We start from the raw sequence: 18,107 nt of genomic DNA on the forward strand, positions 1-18,107 counted from the left end.
CATGTTGGATTTCTTCTTCAGGAGTGCAGTGGGGGTTTTTTTAATTACTTACTTTTCAAAATCCTGTTGGGGTGATCCTGCAGTCAAGTCATGTTCCCTGTAAAACCATGTTTGGATGTATTCATTTCAAGCTGATTATTTACTCAGATGCCCTTTAATTCCTGCATTTATAGGAAAAGAGATTCCTCTTCTGGTTCTGCTTCTCTTGGAGCTAGAAGAGGACCACTTAGATTACAGAGCTTTATCATAATGTTGTGAGCAGGAATATCACATAATTGCAACTGGGCAGGATTCATCTTAAAACAAATGTACCATAATAGAGACAGTGCTCTAGAACATTTATGTGCCAGGTACAACTTTTCAGAAATCTTCCTAAACCTTTGATTTTGATCGTAGATTTTAGTGTCATCTTGAAAGATAAACTTCCCAGTCCTTGGATTATTTTAGGAAGTTTTTTTCCTGTGTTGTTTTGTTTTTTTTTAATTTCAATACATGAATGAGTTTATTTAAATACAGCTCATAAAAAGAAATTAAAGCTCCAACAATGTTTTTTAACCTGCTTTTTATCCTAGAGAAACAAGGCATAGGCAGTCATACAACATGTGCTGATCTATCATACCTTCTTTACCCTCTCAGCCTCAGTGAGTTAGGAAAGCTCGTCGTTCATCCACTAGCAGCAGGCAAACATGGAGTGGGGGTTTTTTGTTGTTGGGGTTTTTTACCAGTTGAAATTTGCACCATGAAAAGCTTAACCTTCAATCTATGTGTGTATGAATGTGCTTTCTATCAGCATAAAAATCCTGGCAGTATCAAATGGATTTTACAGGTTTTGATTGCAGCAATGTTTTAGAGTGCCCCACTACTAATATCATTAAGTATAAAAGACATGGTATTTTTAATTATGTTTCAAAATGTTTCACTAAAACCTGTAAAGAGGGTGGCAGAGATAACCTAGAGACTTCCAGGACTTCTCAGTCTTTCATGCAGAGTTGAAAAAAAAAAAAAAAAAAAAAAAGAAATTTAAAAAGCACAAATACCCCATTTTCTTCTTATTTTAGTCACTTCTAAACAGTATTCTTGTACTTAATACTTTTACATTTGTTTCTTTTGTTTCTCTTTGCACAGAAATGGTTGTGAACTTACAAAATCAGTTTGGCAAGCTGTCTGGTTCAGTGCAACGTGCTGAAAAGCCAAATCCTTCAAGTTTTCAGTTAAGTTGGTCTGAAGAAAACACAGATGGGAGTTGTTTTCACGGCCATAGCCTGAAGGGAATTTTGCAAGAAAAATGTGGTTTACTGAGAGCCATGAACCCAGACTACTGGCTGTGTACAGTTAAACTATGTAATGAGAAGTAAGTATTCACTTTTTTGCTAAATAAATTTTGGAAAGTTCTCCTGAAAGTAAAGTCCTGTACATACATTTTTGCAAATGACAAATACAGGGTGTGTGCGCAGCTATGTGCTCACATACAGTTACAGTCATTTCTAGAAAGGGGTGTGTGAGGAATGGATAGTGTTGGACTGTGAGTAGACAAACTGTAACATGAAGAGTGATCAAAGTGAGCTTATGAGAAGAGAGGAGATGAGACAAAATCAACAACTAGTCACATGGCAAGAGTAGCAGCTGGGTGCAAATACACACTTCATTTCTTTACAGTGTTTTATAAAAATATTTGTGATGCAACTCTCCGGAGAATGGAAAAACAGTCCCATTCCTCTCCTCCCTGGCCTCTAAAAGAGCACAGAAAATTAATTTTCTAAATTACTATACTGATTTTTTGATGGCCTTAATCACAATGACTTCTGGATCATATACCAGACTTTGGTTCTGCTATTGGTTGTATTATGAAACCCTAACCCAGAAGAGGAGTGTCCTGGTGACTATAAGTGAAGAAGATAACTCTGTAGCTAGCTTGGAGTCTCCTGAATTTCTCATGTGTGCTATTGGAAAGTGGGGTTTTTTTGAAAGAAGGTTGGGTTACATTTGTGTGAAGTGCGATTTCGTTTGTCTGTTGAGTACCATGGGGAATCTTTATCTTGTATATAATTTGAAATGATATTCAGAGATCAATATCCCCTATGCAGTCTTAGCGATACGGTCCTGTTTTAAAGCTTTCCATTCCCTCTGAAAATAGCTGGGTTTTACAGTTTGCTGTCTTTTCTGTCCTTCAGTGCATTTATTTGCTTATCTTTATTTTCCTTTTCACGTTACTTTTCACATACCCACAGTGACATAAATGGGTTGGAATAATGTAAGCACAGTGTTACATTACAAGAGGTTTAGTTATATGGATTCATTCTTTTGTATGAATAAGAACTTTTTTTTTTAAAGGGAGTAGAGGTAATAATCCTTTTACCACAGATTTGCGTGAATCTTATGTACACGTTGAATGAGTGGATATTTCGGTGTATGTTTGTGTGAATAATCTTCCATGCAAAGTCTGTTTTTAAACCTACATTTTCATATGTAATATATTAAAATGGTAATGGCAAACTGTCATAGCCTTCATGAAACAAGATTTGAATTTAAATTCTTACCGGTTAAATTTCCCATTATATCATTTGCAATGCAAGTAGTTAAGTATACATCTGACACTTACTTAACATTGGAAAACAACATCTTCTCCCTCAGATATGAGGGTTTATCCTCTGTGTATGTAGAACAGAACTAAAAAAAAAAAATCTTACAAATTCTCTTTATTTAAAAATCAGCATGGCCTAACAGGACTGCTATAATGCTTTATTCCTGAGACTAAAGTGTGATTACAGTGTCAGTAAAGCTGAGTTCAGTCAAATCATTGGTGAAGTGCTTTTATGTTTTGTTTTAAAGCTTTATTTTAATCTGGATTCTAAACTGATTTGCTGTTATATTTATTATTTTCTATTATTCTATTTATTATATTCTATCTAAACTATTTGCTATTACACCAAAGTCTTTAGGTGGCAGGAGTTGTACTCAATGTTCATAAAGGTCTTTTCCAAGCTGAAGGACTGTATAATTCTATAAGTGATGAGGTACTACAGTGTATGAAAAATGTTGTAATGCTTTTGTGGGGTGTCAGGTAGGGCAGAGGATGGGATGTATGGCATGAGAGACCTAGTTCCAGGTTTCCAATGTGGCAGACTTTGGGAGGCTTTGAACAGACTGTGCTTCCTGAAGTACAGCTTGCCTGGCGCTCAGGACGGGTCTGGCTGTTCCTCCAGTTTGAGGTAAAATGTAAATGTTTGCTGGGCCAGAGGGAGCGAGCAAATGACTTTATAGTCTAGTAATTAGCACACTTAGCTGTAAATTGGGACAGACAGATCCCAGTCGTTGTTCTGGTGAATATTTAAGACAGCTGCTCTGAATCAGACACAGGTAACATTTTCAACTGCTTCTCCACATCCCAAGGCAATACCTAGTAAGTTAGAAGATGTATAGGGTTTATAGGTGAATATAGCACCTGAACCCCCATATCAGTGTACAGTGTTTTTATTTAAAATTTGAAACTTTGTAGTATTTTAAACTAAATTTGAGCCTTATCCAGTCTGGTGTTTTTCCAACCTAAGTTGGTGAACTTAATGTTTACAGAGCTATCTCTGCAGCTTGTCCTCTGTGTCATTTTTGTTCTGTCTGACACTTGTTACCAGCAAGTCTGGTCTGCGATTTTCATTATATACTTCATCAATAAAAACACCTCATCATTTTCCTTAACATTTTGATCATAAAAGCTACAAAATAATGAAGCAGCAGGCTGCTTGCTACAGCCCTAATTACTTTCTGTTGACCTCATCAGTGTTTTCTCAAGTGTTTCCTATGCTACACTTCTACTCCATTGACTTAATTTAGCTTTTCTCTCTTGTTTCTAGACATGTAATTTGTATTTAGCACACAAAGGCAATGGACAGTAAATGAATGGGTTATTATCCCATGACATAGTGTCAGGAAGATGAGAGGGGAACCCTATGGAGAGAGAAGAACAGAGTAAAGACCCTAAGGTGTCTGAATTGAATAGTCTTAGAAATTTAAAAGACAGGGTGAGGTACTCATTTTAATACTTTGCTATTTTTCCAGCTAAAAGCTGGAAGAACAAAATTGATTCCATTTAGTCCCGAAAGGCAAAAAATGTATTCTTTGCCTGGCTGAGTAAGATCCTGTTTCATAGTGCAAGAAGCTATAGTGGCTTTCTTTTCTTAGTGTGTTTGCACCAGCTCTGAAGATGTCTTGGTTCAGTCCTATACTTCATGGTTTTCTAGGAGTGGATCACTTCACAGGAATCAACACTGTAAACTAGAATTGTGATTTATGCTGTTGGTAAAGTGTAAACTTTGTCTCTAATTACAGTTTAATATATAAATGCTAGCTAAATACTAAATGCACTTGTAATTTAGGGCTTTTGATTTCTCCCCATTTCTTTTCAGATTGTGTGGTCATCTGGCTCATTACAAAGAAGTGGAGTTTCCCCAGAGTTACCATTTTGTATTAGGGTTGTTCTCTTTTCTTCTGAGGATTCAACCCTCTTATATCCACGATGAGGTGTGTATGATAGAACACAGACTGTTTAATAAAAAACTCTGTAAAAAACTTAAATACAACACAGTGCTAAAGAAGTTAAAAAGGCCTAAAACCTCCAGTATTAAACCCATGTAAATTCATTGGTTGGATCCCAAACCTTGGTATTACATCTAAACTTATACTGATTCTTTTGTCTCATGGACATTTTTTGTAAAGATAGGAGTGCTGAGATCTACTACTGTACTTCAGTTTTAGTGTCATTTTATCTATAATTTAAGTCACTGACACTGGGAAAGGAAACTGCCAAGGAAACTGTTAATGACCATTTATGTCATTAATTTGCATCAGAGCCAACAGGAAGCTGTGAAATTACCATTTTTTGGGGCATAATTGTACATATTTTGAGTGTTCTGGACATGACATTAGCATCTAATTACGTTGTGTGATTTTGTAATTAAAATACCTATTTTTTTACCTACCATTGTATGACAGTAAATATCTTTCTAGAAAATAATGTTCAATTTGTTTTTAAATACTATGTTAACAAATAAAAGAAGCAGTTGTTTAATGTTATCATTGCAGTAAGTTTTTTCTTTATTATTTCTAAACAGCATTCCAGTTATTCTTGAACAACTCTGGCACTGTTTTCTACATTTGCTTGCATGCTGTATATTTTCCAGTCTCTTGTTGTGCCTGAGACTCTCATTTAGGTTAACACCTTTCAGGTCCAAGTTCCACTTCAGGCTTCACAGATTTTGCAGATACTTCTGTACCTAGTATAAAACCTGATCCTATTTCTGGCAGCAGTAACTGCCAGGTCCTCCTGTCATTCTTCTTTTGCAAGGCTACTGTTAAAGCCTTGAATTTCTTCTGACCACTTTATAATGCAGCCTCTTCAGCAGCTTGTGCCCTGGCCATTCCACCAGTTTCTCCTGCTGGATCTTATTTATGCACCATGCTTTTATACTGTCCCAGATTACATGTAAATGAAGTTGGGAGCTGCAACTACATGAAAGACACCATAGCAATATGCATACATATGTTGAACCTAGATGCTGTGCAGATACCCAGATGAATAATGCTGCTTTCAGCTGAATGAAATTAAATTCATCATTTCCAACCATCAGTACAGAGTACAGAACTTACCAAATCTGTTTGATCAAAACCAACAGCTATTTCTAAGCATTATTGTAACTAAGAAAAATGGTGCCTGCAGACTTGACAGAGTAATGACTTCCTCTCTGAGCAAGGGCTTCAGTGAGATGTAATCTGGGAGGGTAATTGGTTCAGTGAGTAGATTGCGAAGGGTTTGAACCATGAAGTTGTTTAAAAATTGGGAACAGGTGAATGATAGGAGAGGTGATGTGCCCTACCTGTCTGGAGCAAGTGATAAAGTGGTATTTCACATACAAGCAGGGCAAACAGGACTATTAAAAGTAAGTTTTAATAGTTACATGGAAATACTGGCAAACCAGGAAGCTTCGCTGGCTCAGTAGAGGCAGGAGGTAATATGGTGTCCTGATTTGCGGTGACACAAAAGACACAGTTTGGGTGAAAGTTTTTGCTTTTTCTGGTTTTTTAATTAGTTATTGCAGCACAGGGATTTAAAGCAATGGTCCTATAAAGTGACTAACAGGTAGATGAGAAGGCATAGTTTTAGCCATACAGCACTAAATTGTGCTTGATGTGGGAAGAGGAAAGAGACTGAATTATTACTTGGTTGTATGTGTAAAGAGATTTCGTAAGTGGGCACAGGGTAGTATGTCTAAATCTATTGCCATGCTGTGCTAGATACCTCAGACTTCTGGCAAGGTGTGTCTGAACTGATGTTTACATTAGAGGACCTGGAACATACCAGTTTAAATCTCCTCTTGTGTCTGGTGTTTGTGTTTTAAAATTAGCCATTACCTATTATGTTTTACCTCACCTGAGTGAATTACTAATATTTGTAGGTATTTGGTAAAGTTAGTCTTTGTACTTATCTAGATGAGTATTTGTATCAGTTAAAAATCTACAGAAGCGTAATACACATTGTCCCTCTTTTCAACAGTGCTGGCTCAAATGACTGAAAGCGTCTCATTCTTTTTACTATAATATCTGTTAAAGTTTTGAATTAACTATCTAAAAGACACTTCGGTATACTTAAAGGATTAATTTAATTCAGAAGTCTTTATTTGAAGGACTTACACACTTAATTATAGGTAGAGCTTTCTTCTAAAACTACTCTAGCAGTAAAATCTGAGCTTCACAAATTAAAAATACTGTGCTCATTGTTACAAACGTAAGAAAGCTCCTTTAGATGTTAGACTAAATTAAGGCTGTACTTTAATAAACTGGCATAAAGCTTGCAGTTAATCATCAAGAGCTGTATGCCTTCTGGACACATAGGCTAAGAGTCAGATTTAAAATAAAGGGTGTGCCCCAAAAATCTTTTTGTTCGTTCTATGCAGTTTAATCAATCAACACTTGTGTTGGAGTACTGGTGTTTAAGAAGCTGACGAGCCCCAGGAGTGCCTGATCTTGGGTGAAGAGTAGCTGGGCTCTCCTGGGCCAGCTGCTCCCGGCTCAGTGAGCACCAGCCGGAGGAGGCGGGCCGAACAGATCGCTGCGGGCATCGCCGGAGGGCAGGGTGTCTGCGCAGCCTAGCACTTCCAGTCACCTCCTCTTCGGCTTGGAAATTACAGCTCCTTTCTATAACTAGTTGCTGAAAGTGTCCAGGTAAAGCTCAGCTACTTTTTTTGTACTTAATCCCGTGTAAATTTTGAGTAAAAGAGGCTCCCCTTGTTTAGTTTCTTACTCTAAAATTTGAATGACAGTTCTTAAGTAGATAGATAAAGGCAAGTGGGGGTTCAGAATAAACTTTTTAAACAGTATATACTGAGAAGACTTAATTAATTATTAACTTAGACAATAGCAAATCAGTTCTTCTAAGATCTTTATGTACCTTCTAAAGCAAATTTTCACTTTTTCCTTCTTTATGTGTTAGAAAAAAAAAAGTGTGTTTTAATGGGCAAAAGTAACCTGGCTTTATGAATTCTCCTAAGTGCAAGCTTTCTGTTGTTTTGCTGGAGAAATATAATAGATGTTTCATTTTCTTTTGAAAGGAACAGCCTTCAGCAGAATTGGTATTTTGACCTTACTAGTTTTTTACTACATCAGTGTGTCTGTGTTCTCAGTATGAACTTAATCTCAGTCAAATATATTTTTGTTTTCAAAGTTTTGCTGTTGTCCAGACATGAAGGGGAGGTGTTTGGCTTACATAGAGTGAAGGGCCTGAACCTGATTTAACCAGAGAATGAGAATCAGCAAAGCCCAGTGCCTGTAAGCAATGCTAGTCTAATTTATTTGCCATAGTGTATTGCATGGGCCTCACTGCAATTTCATCTTTTCTAATCCATTTTTAGCACAACCCCTGAAACAATCATGTGTAGAAGATTTAAGAAAATTTCATGTAGTATTGCAGGCAAGACAATGAGTATCTTGCTTTCTCATAGCGTCTTGGAAATCTCAGAAGTCCCTTCCTCAAATGGCTTTTCTCCTGTTTTGGACAAATATGACTTCTGCTTGTTCTGAATAAAAAATCAGAATATTGTAATAAATTGTCAAGAGGATAGTCTTGCAGGGCTGGGAGCAAAGGAGCCAGGATCCACAGGGCCTTTGGGACAGGTAAAGTCTGGATATGATAAATCCCCAAAGGTGTCTGCCCCCTAGATCATCTGTCCTTTCCCCATGTCAAACTGAGTAAGTTTTATTCTTCACGGGTGGAGAAAAATCAGGATGACTCTGTGTAATGAATCTTCTATTTTGATCCAAAATGGAATGGGCTTCCCAGCACATATGGTTGTAGATATTTCCTGGCTGAGCATGGTTTGTGTGTGGCTTGGTTACAGCCGTGTCCCTCGCTGCATTTGTCCTTGTGCTAAATGCAGGATGCTTTCCAGCATCTCCTCCACAGTTACTGGTCTTGTAGTTCCTTATGTGTGAAGCTCTTTGCTCCTGGCCAGGTTAGATGAGAGAGAGCATCAAGGAGATGCCAAGATGTGGAAACAGGCATATGTGAAAGATCTTTCACTGCTCCTTTTGCTAGGATGCTGCTGAAATGGTGAACAAGAGTAAGGATTACCAGAACAGGAGATGGAAGCTGGTGTCCTCACGTGAGATTACTGCTGCCCTTGTAAAACTGCTCATGGCAGCATTTCCAGAGCCAGAACACACCTCCCCCGCCCTCAGCATCTACATTCTGCCTCCAGCAGTACATCAGGCAGTTTTAGAAGAAATACAAGCACTTTCCTCGGGTAATCTCATACGGCTGCTGTCTGTTGTAGAAGTACTCTGTGTCAGCTCATAGACCATCCCATTGTCCCAGCAGTGGCTTTGCTCACCAGCTGCAGACCCTGGCATAGTTTTGTGACAACGCCACCAAGCATGTTCAGTGCCTGTGCTGCGAACCTGGGGTGCTTGTGTTGTGCTGTGTTGATATAAAATTGTGGCAAACAATTCTTTCCTGAACTCAGACCCAGGGTATTCGTAACTCCGAACTGGGCAGCTGATGGCTTCCGTGCTGCAGAGCAAAGTGGGTTGGGCAGGGAACAGTGGGCAGCAAAGGAGCTGCACACTCTGTCCTCTCACAACACCAGTGTGGGCCCATGTGGCAGGACCCATGGACATACCAGTCAGCCCCAGAGGAAGCACAGTATGGACCAGAGGTGATAAGTGCTCAGTGAAACTGGATGCCATGCTAAAGATTTTATCGTCAATAAAGTTTTAGGTTTTAGGCTGACTTTTTCTGTGATATAGGCTGCTGCAAAATTGGTGAATTTCTATTGTAGTAAATTCAGAGTGTCCTCAGTCTGGCTGATGGACCTACATCTCTTGACCCTGAGTAATTTGTAACTACTTGTCCCTAGTAGTTTGTAACTAATTTTAACAATATTTACATTATCTTTAGGGAGAAATACAGAATCAAAAGGGAAATCTTTAAGGAATGCATGTAGGGATATGACTGAAGTGGAAAGCAAACTGTTTCTTTGTTCGATATTTCATACATTGTGCTTTCATTTATTCTATACCGTTTTTCCATCTCTTTCTTACAAGGCATTTCCAGCTTCCTTTTCCACTGTCACTCCTCTGTTTCTTTCCCTTGTGCCTTCTTTTGCCTCAGTTTCCACTGAGTTTGTGGAAACTCTGTTTGGGCTTTTTTTGTTTGTTTGGGTTTGTTTTTTGTTTTTTATCTCTTTATGTCTTCAGGCTTATTCTGCAAGGGTCAGTGATCAGCTTTGGGCTCACTTTTCCAGGTCTATCCTTAGCAACTACAGGCCTGTTGTCAGAGAAGGAAAGCTTGCCTGGTGTGCTATGTAATGGAAAGCATAGGAACTTCCCCGCTCTTCACATCCAGCTCTGCAGCCCAGCTGTTGTATGTTAGGGTTTCAGATTAAGCAAAAAGTATCTTGTTTTGACTCCCTGCCGTGTTTTGTGAAATCAAAGGTACTGCCACAAACCTGATGCAACTTGTTTGTTTATTACACAGGTGTGAATGACCAGAGCATGTAGATGATAATTATCAGGTATGAGATTTTGAACCCATATTTGTTAGGTAAGTCATAACAGTAGCTAATTCTTGTCCAGAATAAATCCCAGTTTCTCTACACAGCAATGTCAAAAGACAGACTAGGAAGAGGGGTAAGCATGAGGGGACGGTGCCAATGATGTATGAGTGTGGTGGGGTTCCTTCCATGTTTTGAGTGCTGTTCATTTAAAAGGAAACAAATGTGTGAAGAGGGGAAGGAGAATGCTGAAGGAAGGACTGAGGCAGAGGGAGAGGTTAAGGGAAGGCCATGAGATGTGGAGGAGAGGAGTGAATTTGAGGTGAAAGGGCTGAGAGAAGGAAGAAGTTGGAGGGAAGGCCAGTCAAACAGGGCAAGGGAAGTCCTGCCAGAGCACTGCCCCACTAGGCTGGCATGGCTTTATGCCCAGCCAAAGCTCTGCTAAATCCCTTTGTGCTTCTTGCCCGATTTTACTTGGTGGTGATGCAACCCAGTTGGTGACATCACATAAGCACACCTACAAGTGGTGTTGCAGAGTCTAGATTGTGACCGGCAGATTAGTCAGCGGTGTCACAATCCGGTGTTTATATCATTGTCTCCTGAATGTGGAAGCGATTGCCATGGTGATAACCAAGTTTTCATCAGTGGATCAGGCTGTTAAGAAAAGGCATCCCTTTTGCAAGACAAACAGCTTTGAGTTATTTGGAATAAAATCATAGTAAACTCAAGTTAAGTAGAAATACCAAGTGTGGCACATCACTAAGACTTTAGCAGTTGAGGTGCAATATAAACATGTGACTGAACTCCAGCACGTCCTGCATCTGGGTCACCTATGGCTACAGGGCAGTATTATATTTTATTGTTAATGAAAAGTGTGCCCCTGTGCCAAAAAGCAGCTGTTGCGTCTGCACATCCCAGAATTCTATGAACAGAAGCAGGGAGCATGAGGAGTGAATGGCACCTGAGAAAGTCAGTAGTCCTTCCCAGTACTTGCGATTTGAGCTGGTTTTGTAATTTGTATCGGAAACAAAGCAAGTTATACTTGTTTGGAAAAATGTAACTTTCCAGCCTCTTAATCAGATGACAGTATTTTTTTTCATATGTGAGATCAGATAAGAAATTTCTTCTATGTAATCTTGAAATACATTTTAAAGATGGGTTCAAAATATAGAATACTTTTTATTGCATGTCATAAAGAACAATTTACATCAGTTCATTTCACTCTGTAGAGCAAGATCCTACTTCAGTATTGGTATTTATCTTTTGCTATCCTAATGTCAGTATTTGCAGATCCAAACAAAGCATTTTGTTTTTAGAACACTAACTGTAATCCAGTCAGAGGATATTAAGCAACTTCCAGGATTAGACCCTTAGTTAAAGTTTGTCTTCAGTTTCATATTTCCTTTGGTTGGTTGGTTGAATTGTTCTTCTATAATTTTGCATTGGAGTATATCCTGTACAAACAGGGAAGAGATTTTGACCTAGAAGGAGAGACCTCTTATTAGTGAGCATACTTTTAAATTACAGTAGCTATCTGAAGCATCTTGACATATGATAGATAGTGCTGTTGCTATATGGGTTTGATTCAACTTGTTACTTAGACAAGCAACCTCCCACCCCTATTTCTCAAGGAGAAACTCAAGATCTTTCTGATTTAACTTCATGCATGCCAGTTTGAATAAATCTGCTGTTTGTGGTGCTGCTGTTGGTGTTACACTGGAGCATTTTGATGCAGTTTCAGCGCTGACCATATTGTAAGTGTCCCTTGCTTCCCAAACCCGGGTTCATCTGAGAGGCAACGAATAACACATGGATCTGCTGCCCTTTACCAGCTGGTGCAGTGCTTGTGCAAATTCACAGCATCAATTAGGTTGAAAAAGATATCTGAGATCATTGAGTCCAACCTATGACCAAACACCATCCTGTCAGCTAGACCAGAGCACTGAGTGCCACATCCTGTCTTTCCTTAAAAACCGCCAGGACAAGGAGGCCACCACCTCCTGGGCGCTCCATTTCAATGTCTAATCGCTCCTTCTGCAAAGAAATCCCTCCTAATGTCCAAGGTAAACCTTCCGTGGCACAGCTCAAGACTATAGTAAAGACAGTTCATATGATTGTGGCGAGTTTAGATTTTCCTAATAGTGGGTGTAGTACATGAAAAAGAAATAATGTTACATGGCAGGGGAGAGAGGGAGGAGACCCCATTTTTAGCGGGGGCGGGACACCAAGGTGCTCGGGGCTCTGTCCCGCCGCCGCCCCGGCCCCGGCCCGCGGAGCCCTCACACCGCCGGCCCCGCCCCCGAGCGCGTCCGACCAATGGGGCCGCGGCGGCCCCGCCCCTGGGGCCGCGGCAGCCAATGGGGGGCGCGGCGCGGCGCGCGTCCACCTGCGGCTGCGGGAGCACCTGAGCGGGCGAGAGGAGCCGACAAAACCCGTCGGAGCGGCGGGTGCGCGGCGCTGCTCCTCCCGACCCGCCCGGCCAGTCCTGCCGCCCGCTGCCTCCGCCAGACATGACACAGGACTACGACAAGTGAGTGAGCCGGGCGGGGGAAGAAGTACCGCGTCCGGTCGGACCGGTGCTGCCGCCCCGCCGGGGGGCTGCGGCAAGAGGGGCTCGCCGCCCGGGGGCCGGGCCGGAGCAGCAGCTCTCGCGGGTCCGCCCCCCTCGCTCCTCTCTCTCGGAGGAGTACCCGGAGGCTGCGGCGGGGCGGCGCGAATGGCGGGGGGAGCGGGGGCTGAGCCCCGGGGGGGAGCCGGCGGCGCAGCGGGGCGACCCCGGCGGCCACCCCGCCCCGCGGGGCGAGCGCCGGGGCTGGGCCGGCTTTGAAACCCGACACCCGCAGCGAGGCGTGGGGCCGCCCCCCGCCCCGCCGGGCCGCGCCTTAAATGCGGGCGGCGGCGGCGGCGGCCGCGCCGTCGGGAGGAGCTGCCGGGCCGAGGGAGCCGGGCTGAGCCCCCCGCGCCGCTGCCCGGCGGCCGCAGCGGCCTCATGGATTTCTACGAGGCGCATCCCTCCGGCAAGGTGGACTTCGGCAGGTAAGGGCGGCTCCCGGCGAGCTCGGCTGAGGCGACCCTGGAGTAGCCGAAGTTGGGTCCTGTAAGAGTTAAACTGAGCTCGAGGTGTGTGTATTCTGTAACTTCGTGGTGTTGAATACGAGACGTCGCCTTCAAGCGGATCCCAGGCTATGTTGAAGGACTCGGGTCTGTTGCTGCACTTGTCGCCGTGTCCATCAGTGGCCGTGGACACCTAAGTGCCAGAAAATGGGGTAGCTCTGAAGTGATTTGCTTTCAAGAACCGATTTAAAAATGTCTCTACTTTAAACGATTGGTGACTCAAATGCACTCCTTTCCTAGGGAATGTGTAGGATTTTAAACCCAACTTTTTCTTCAACACGCTGCTTTCTAGGAAGAGGACTCCAATGCAGCAGCTCACTTAACTTATGTCTCTAACTAGGATTTTTCATAGGTGTTATTTTCAGTGACACTTAGTAGATGAGGTCGTAGCAATTTGGGTACGTCCACTTTGCTTTTCTGGCACGCAGATGCCGGTGACAGAAATCCTCTGCGTTAGAGGTGAGCTCTGTGCAGGAGCAGGCACAGCATGGCTGCGCAGCTCTGGACGTCACAGGGTCCTGGAGCAGTGAAGGAAGGAGGAATAGTCTCTGTGGTCTGAACACAGAACATCCCAGGCTGGGGAAGCCTCGCAGGCAAAGAGTCTCTGCTTTTTGTAGTATTTCTCTGCTTCCACTGTGGTCAAGTGGAAAGTAAAATTGGGAAATTATTAGAACTGCTGTAGGAAGCTTAATTTTCTGCCTCTTCTGGATTTCTACTACTGTGTGAGCAGATCAGCATGCCAGTTATCTTCTAAAACCTAGGAAAAAAGGATGTGTTTGCCTTCTCTTATCAATATGTTCTCATTTTCCTGAAAGAAGCTGTGGTTCTCCTGAAGTAGGGAGTTCCTGCCAAACATGGTGCTTTTCTTGATAATTCTGCAGATAACTTTTTCTGTGCTTTTTTACGTGGGTGGGTTACCTTTAGGGCAGTGTGCATTGAATTTCGGTGTTTCAATGACAAAGAAAGCGCACAATAATACATAGGTCTTGCATTTGCTAGGCTTCTGGTTAGTTGAGGCTTTTGTTCTCAGTATTTTTGGTTTTGTGATGATTTTCCCTTCCCATGTGAGTATCGTGATGCTGAAGGGAATCAGCGTAGATTTTTTGTGAGTTCAGCAAGGCTGACTTAGCCCTTCAGCTTGATGGAGATGGATTGAGGGAACTGCATCCTCGTTACTTCAGTTGCCTTTTCCTCTGTGAGTTTTCCCATTTGCTCTGGGTATTGGAGGATTCCTTTATCCTGTTGTATAAGAACAGGAGCTTGTACTATGTCCCTAAAAAAAATTCTGCTTTGTCTTCTGTGGGTCATCTCACTGATGGAAAGTAGCTGTCCTCTGTGTTCGGGTGTCTGTGTCAGTGTGTACACAAATACATATGAAGACCTAAAGAAAGGGCTTGGTGCAAGAGCTTGTCTCTTTTGTCATTTTTGTTTGTTCTTCTTTCAACTACATAATGCTGATTTATAGCCACAAAGTGCTCTTACAAGTCCTGGAAACTCCCACTGGCTTTCAGTGCCTTCAGCTCAGCCAAGCTGTCCGATGGCAGCTTGGCAGGGTGACTTGTGTAACTGATAAAGCGTCGAATGCATAATTTGCTTTGCAATCTTTTTGGTAGAAGGTGGTGATAAATGTAGGATACTGCTAAGCTGATTATGGTGATTAGAGTATTTCACAACTTTCTATTTCACAACTTTTTGTATTTGTAGTATATTTCAGTCTCTGAATGCATGTGGGTAAATAGATGAAAAGAAGGATTCCCTACTAGGAAAAGGATGTGAAGGTGGTGGGGGGTTTTTTGTGGGGTTAGTTGTTTTTAAATAACTAGTTTTCTATTTTAACTATGGCAAATTCACTAAAGATGTCAAATTTGGGATTATTAAGAAAAGTAAAAAAGCATCCCCTTCTCCCCCAGCCCATCTGCAGTAAACTAATGTTAAACTTGCACTGGGAAGAAAACTGAACTGGTTTAAAAGTCAGATTTAAAAATTAGCTTGAGCTAATGATGAAGCATATGTTAAAAGATTAAGCATATGTTTTACCAATAGAACCAAAAAAATATTGTTTAGGCTGGCAGGACAACATTTTCTACACATCTAGCTTTTGTCCGTGGACAGAATGTCCAAGTCATTTTGGAGTTTGTTGGTTCCCAGCAATCTCCAAATGTTGAGGGTAAATATAATTTTTTTTATATTTACTGTAGCACAACGGGAATAACTAATCTTTTTCCTTCTTCTTCACTCATCTGAGTGTGTTTCAAACTTGTGTGCTGGATTATTTCAATATTAACTAGGCAGCAAGTTGGGTTTTTTCCCCCCCCTTGTCAGAAAAAAACACCTCCAAATTCATTTGAACTCCCCTTTACCAACTTCCCTATGTCATCTGTAACTTATCAGTAGCTTCTAGGTGGTGTTTTTAGATCTGTTCTGAGAGTAAAGAGACTTGAAAGCACCAGAGAAAAGAGATGTTTCGTTAATGCACGTTTTCTAGTTCCACATGGGAACTGGATCAGGTTGTACCTTGGCAATTTTACTTGGGATCTGCTGGAGGCTTTGTAGGTGGTTGGCCAGAAAGTGTGTAGGTCTTTCTGGGTTGGATTCAGAGCATGAGCAGGTCAGTTGTGCTCTTACATGGCTTTGTCTTTTTTTAGAGGCTGGTGTAATCCATCTGAGTTTGGTCAAATTAATCCTGATTTACTCTGAGCATGAGTGAGATCAGAATTAAGTTTCTGAGCGTTTTGTATTGACTAATCCTTGCAGTACACTGAATCAGAATATGAACCACATGAAACTGGGACAACTAATTTTGAAGAACTTTTGAAATGTTTCTCGTGTGTTCTAACAGGTGGCTTTTTTTTATTTCTTCTTTTTTTATGGTTCAAGTAAAAGACCCGTGTTGGTTCTTCAGAATGACTCTCTCTACTCTCAGAGACGTCCTTACACCAATGAAGATGAGGCCTGGAAAACTTTTCTTGAAAATCCCCTCACAGCAGCTACCAAAGCTATGATGAGCATCAATGGGGATGAAGACAGTGCAGCTGCCCTCGGACTGCTCTATGATTATTACAAGGTAGATTGGCCTGGGTTTGCTCTGGTAGCCAGCAGAGCTCATGTTCCACCTGTAGAAAAGGTGTCATTTGCTAGAGGATTTCACAGAAGCTGTGAACCAACCACAAGGACTTTAAAAGTGTGGGTTTTAAATTAAAAAGACCCTATTGTCTCTCTTTCTGAAAATTTGTTTTATTTTTAGCTCTGTAAAATAAGATCCCCTAGATCTTGATGTAAAAGTTAAGTAGCACTTTGCTACTTTTCAACTTGAGTAGCACTTTTTCTGTTGACCCCAGGTTCTGCAAGAGGCAATGTTTAATAGAAATAGTCATAAAGAGTGACACTTTAAGATCATATCCCTGCCTGAATATAAATACACATGGAGAGAGAAACTCCTTTTGTCACATGATCCCTATTCTGGTGGATCTTTGGCTTTTGCTGGGGCTTTGTTGTGTTACTTTAGGCTCAGCTGAAACTAAGATACAGTTACAGGTTTTTGGTGGCAGTGGGGCTGAAGTGTCCCCCTGAAAGAGTTGCTGTCTGCATCCCTCTAACCCTCAGTGAGCTTCAGCTGCTGTAATCTGTTAATCCTTTGATAGCAGTGATTGTCTTGCCCAGTGTTCATGGTCTTCTCTGAGACCTGTGCCTTCCTAGGTGCTCACAGCTGAACTGAGCAGTCAGAGAACATTCTGGTCTGCATGGGGTGCATTTTGCTGAGCTCTGTTTCCCGAATACCAAAAGTATAAGCTGGGGTAGTTATCTCTAGCCAGGGCAGTGGAGACCAGCAAGCGTTTCCAGGCAGGGAGGGGTCCTGCTTGTGTTGGGACGCCTGTGTTATGGTGGCCTGGCTCACCGGGTGGAGATGCCTGTTTTTTCTTTGCTGAGCATGCAGGAAGGCCAGGAGGCTGACTTGGCTTTCCTGCCTGGCACTTTGGCTTGTGTCTTTTAACAGTAGTGAGTGCAGTTGCCAGCCTCAGTTGTGTTCTTCAAGTACTAGGAGAGATTGGCTGGTGGAGACAAAACCCTTGCCTGCCCTTTAAGAGTTGAATATGTCTTACATACCGAAATGTTCTTGTAATGCTTAATATGGAGATTAACACTACACACACACATGACAAAATGCCACAGACTCACTGATGTGGATGTTATTTAGCTAGTTTTGTGAGAAAACTGCCTTTCTGCTTTGTGCTTGTGCTTACTATGCTTTGGGAAAAAAAACCCCAAACAACAACATGCTTTCACCAGAACAATTTTAATCCACAAGATCAATTTTGATTTCTAAACCTGTAGATTACAAAAAGAATGTTGATGTTGATCCTTCATGCTCGGCAAAGCAGAAGGGATTTGCTGTACATTAATGCCTAATTCTTATGTTTGGGTATCAGTGGGTGTACAGAAAAATTTGGTGGAAGAACAGGTAGGCTGCACACTTGGGTAAAGCACAATGGCTGGAGGTTGAAAGATTTATTGAGGGCTGTTATGGAGTAATGTTATAGAGGGATGACGTCAAGGCATTTCTAACACGCCCCTCTGCATATTAAAGGCAGCTGATGAGATCACCTTCCTACAAAAAAACAAAACAGTAAAACCAAAAAACTTTTGTTTCCTTCCATTTAACTATTGAGCTTGCTCAGCTATGGTTAATAAGGTCTTATAGGAGAAAAAAATTTGGATAAAAATTCTTTCGGGAGCGTTGGCCAAATGCAGCTTGGAAAACTCTTCTTTTTCAGTGACTAATTAGCATTGGCCTCCGAGCAGTCTCCATCTACAGGTTCTCCAAATTTTGCTGGTTACTGTGGGAAATCAAACAGTTCTGGTGTTTCTGGGGCTTCCAGGTTATGTGTAAGAATGAGGACATAGTTTCCAGTTGGGGCTGTGTAGAGAAGAGCACTGCTGTGCCGGTGTGCCCTCAAT

At 41.7% G+C, this 18,107-nt stretch overlaps 2 protein-coding genes across 6 annotated transcripts in view; both read left to right on the forward strand.

Annotated features, from left to right (window-relative positions):
* TAF1B (TATA-box binding protein associated factor, RNA polymerase I subunit B) overlaps positions 1–10,365 on the forward strand; it is a 51,452-nt gene extending 41,087 nt beyond the window's left edge. The window contains exons 14-18 of one of the 4 annotated variants that reach the window (XR_009485964.1): positions 1,126–1,351; positions 4,401–4,515; positions 6,945–7,212; positions 7,712–7,815; positions 8,582–10,365. Coding sequence is in view for 2 of the 4 variants with exons in the window: in XM_059842861.1 (XP_059698844.1) it covers positions 1,126–1,351; positions 4,401–4,629 (455 nt within the window). In the remaining 2 variants the exon portion in view is untranslated. Of the gene's footprint in view, positions 1–1,125; positions 1,352–4,400; positions 5,068–6,944; positions 7,368–7,711 lie in introns of those variants that run through there. The other 3 variants (XR_009485963.1, XM_059842862.1, XM_059842861.1) reach the window with 3 other exon arrangements.
* Positions 10,366–12,415: 2,050 nt separating this feature from the next.
* GRHL1 (grainyhead like transcription factor 1) overlaps positions 12,416–18,107 on the forward strand; it is a 41,563-nt gene continuing 35,871 nt past the window's right edge. The window contains exons 1-2 of one of the 2 annotated variants that reach the window (XM_059842865.1): positions 12,416–12,567; positions 16,029–16,215. In XM_059842865.1, the coding sequence (XP_059698848.1) occupies positions 12,548–12,567; positions 16,029–16,215 (207 nt within the window). In that variant the 5' untranslated portion in view covers positions 12,416–12,547. Of the gene's footprint in view, positions 12,568–12,938; positions 13,074–16,028; positions 16,216–18,107 lie in introns of those variants that run through there. The other variant, XM_059842864.1, reaches the window with a different exon arrangement.

This window comes from Haemorhous mexicanus, chromosome 3 (genome assembly GCF_027477595.1).
Source record: "Haemorhous mexicanus isolate bHaeMex1 chromosome 3, bHaeMex1.pri, whole genome shotgun sequence".
Lineage (NCBI taxonomy): Eukaryota > Metazoa > Chordata > Aves > Passeriformes > Fringillidae > Haemorhous > Haemorhous mexicanus.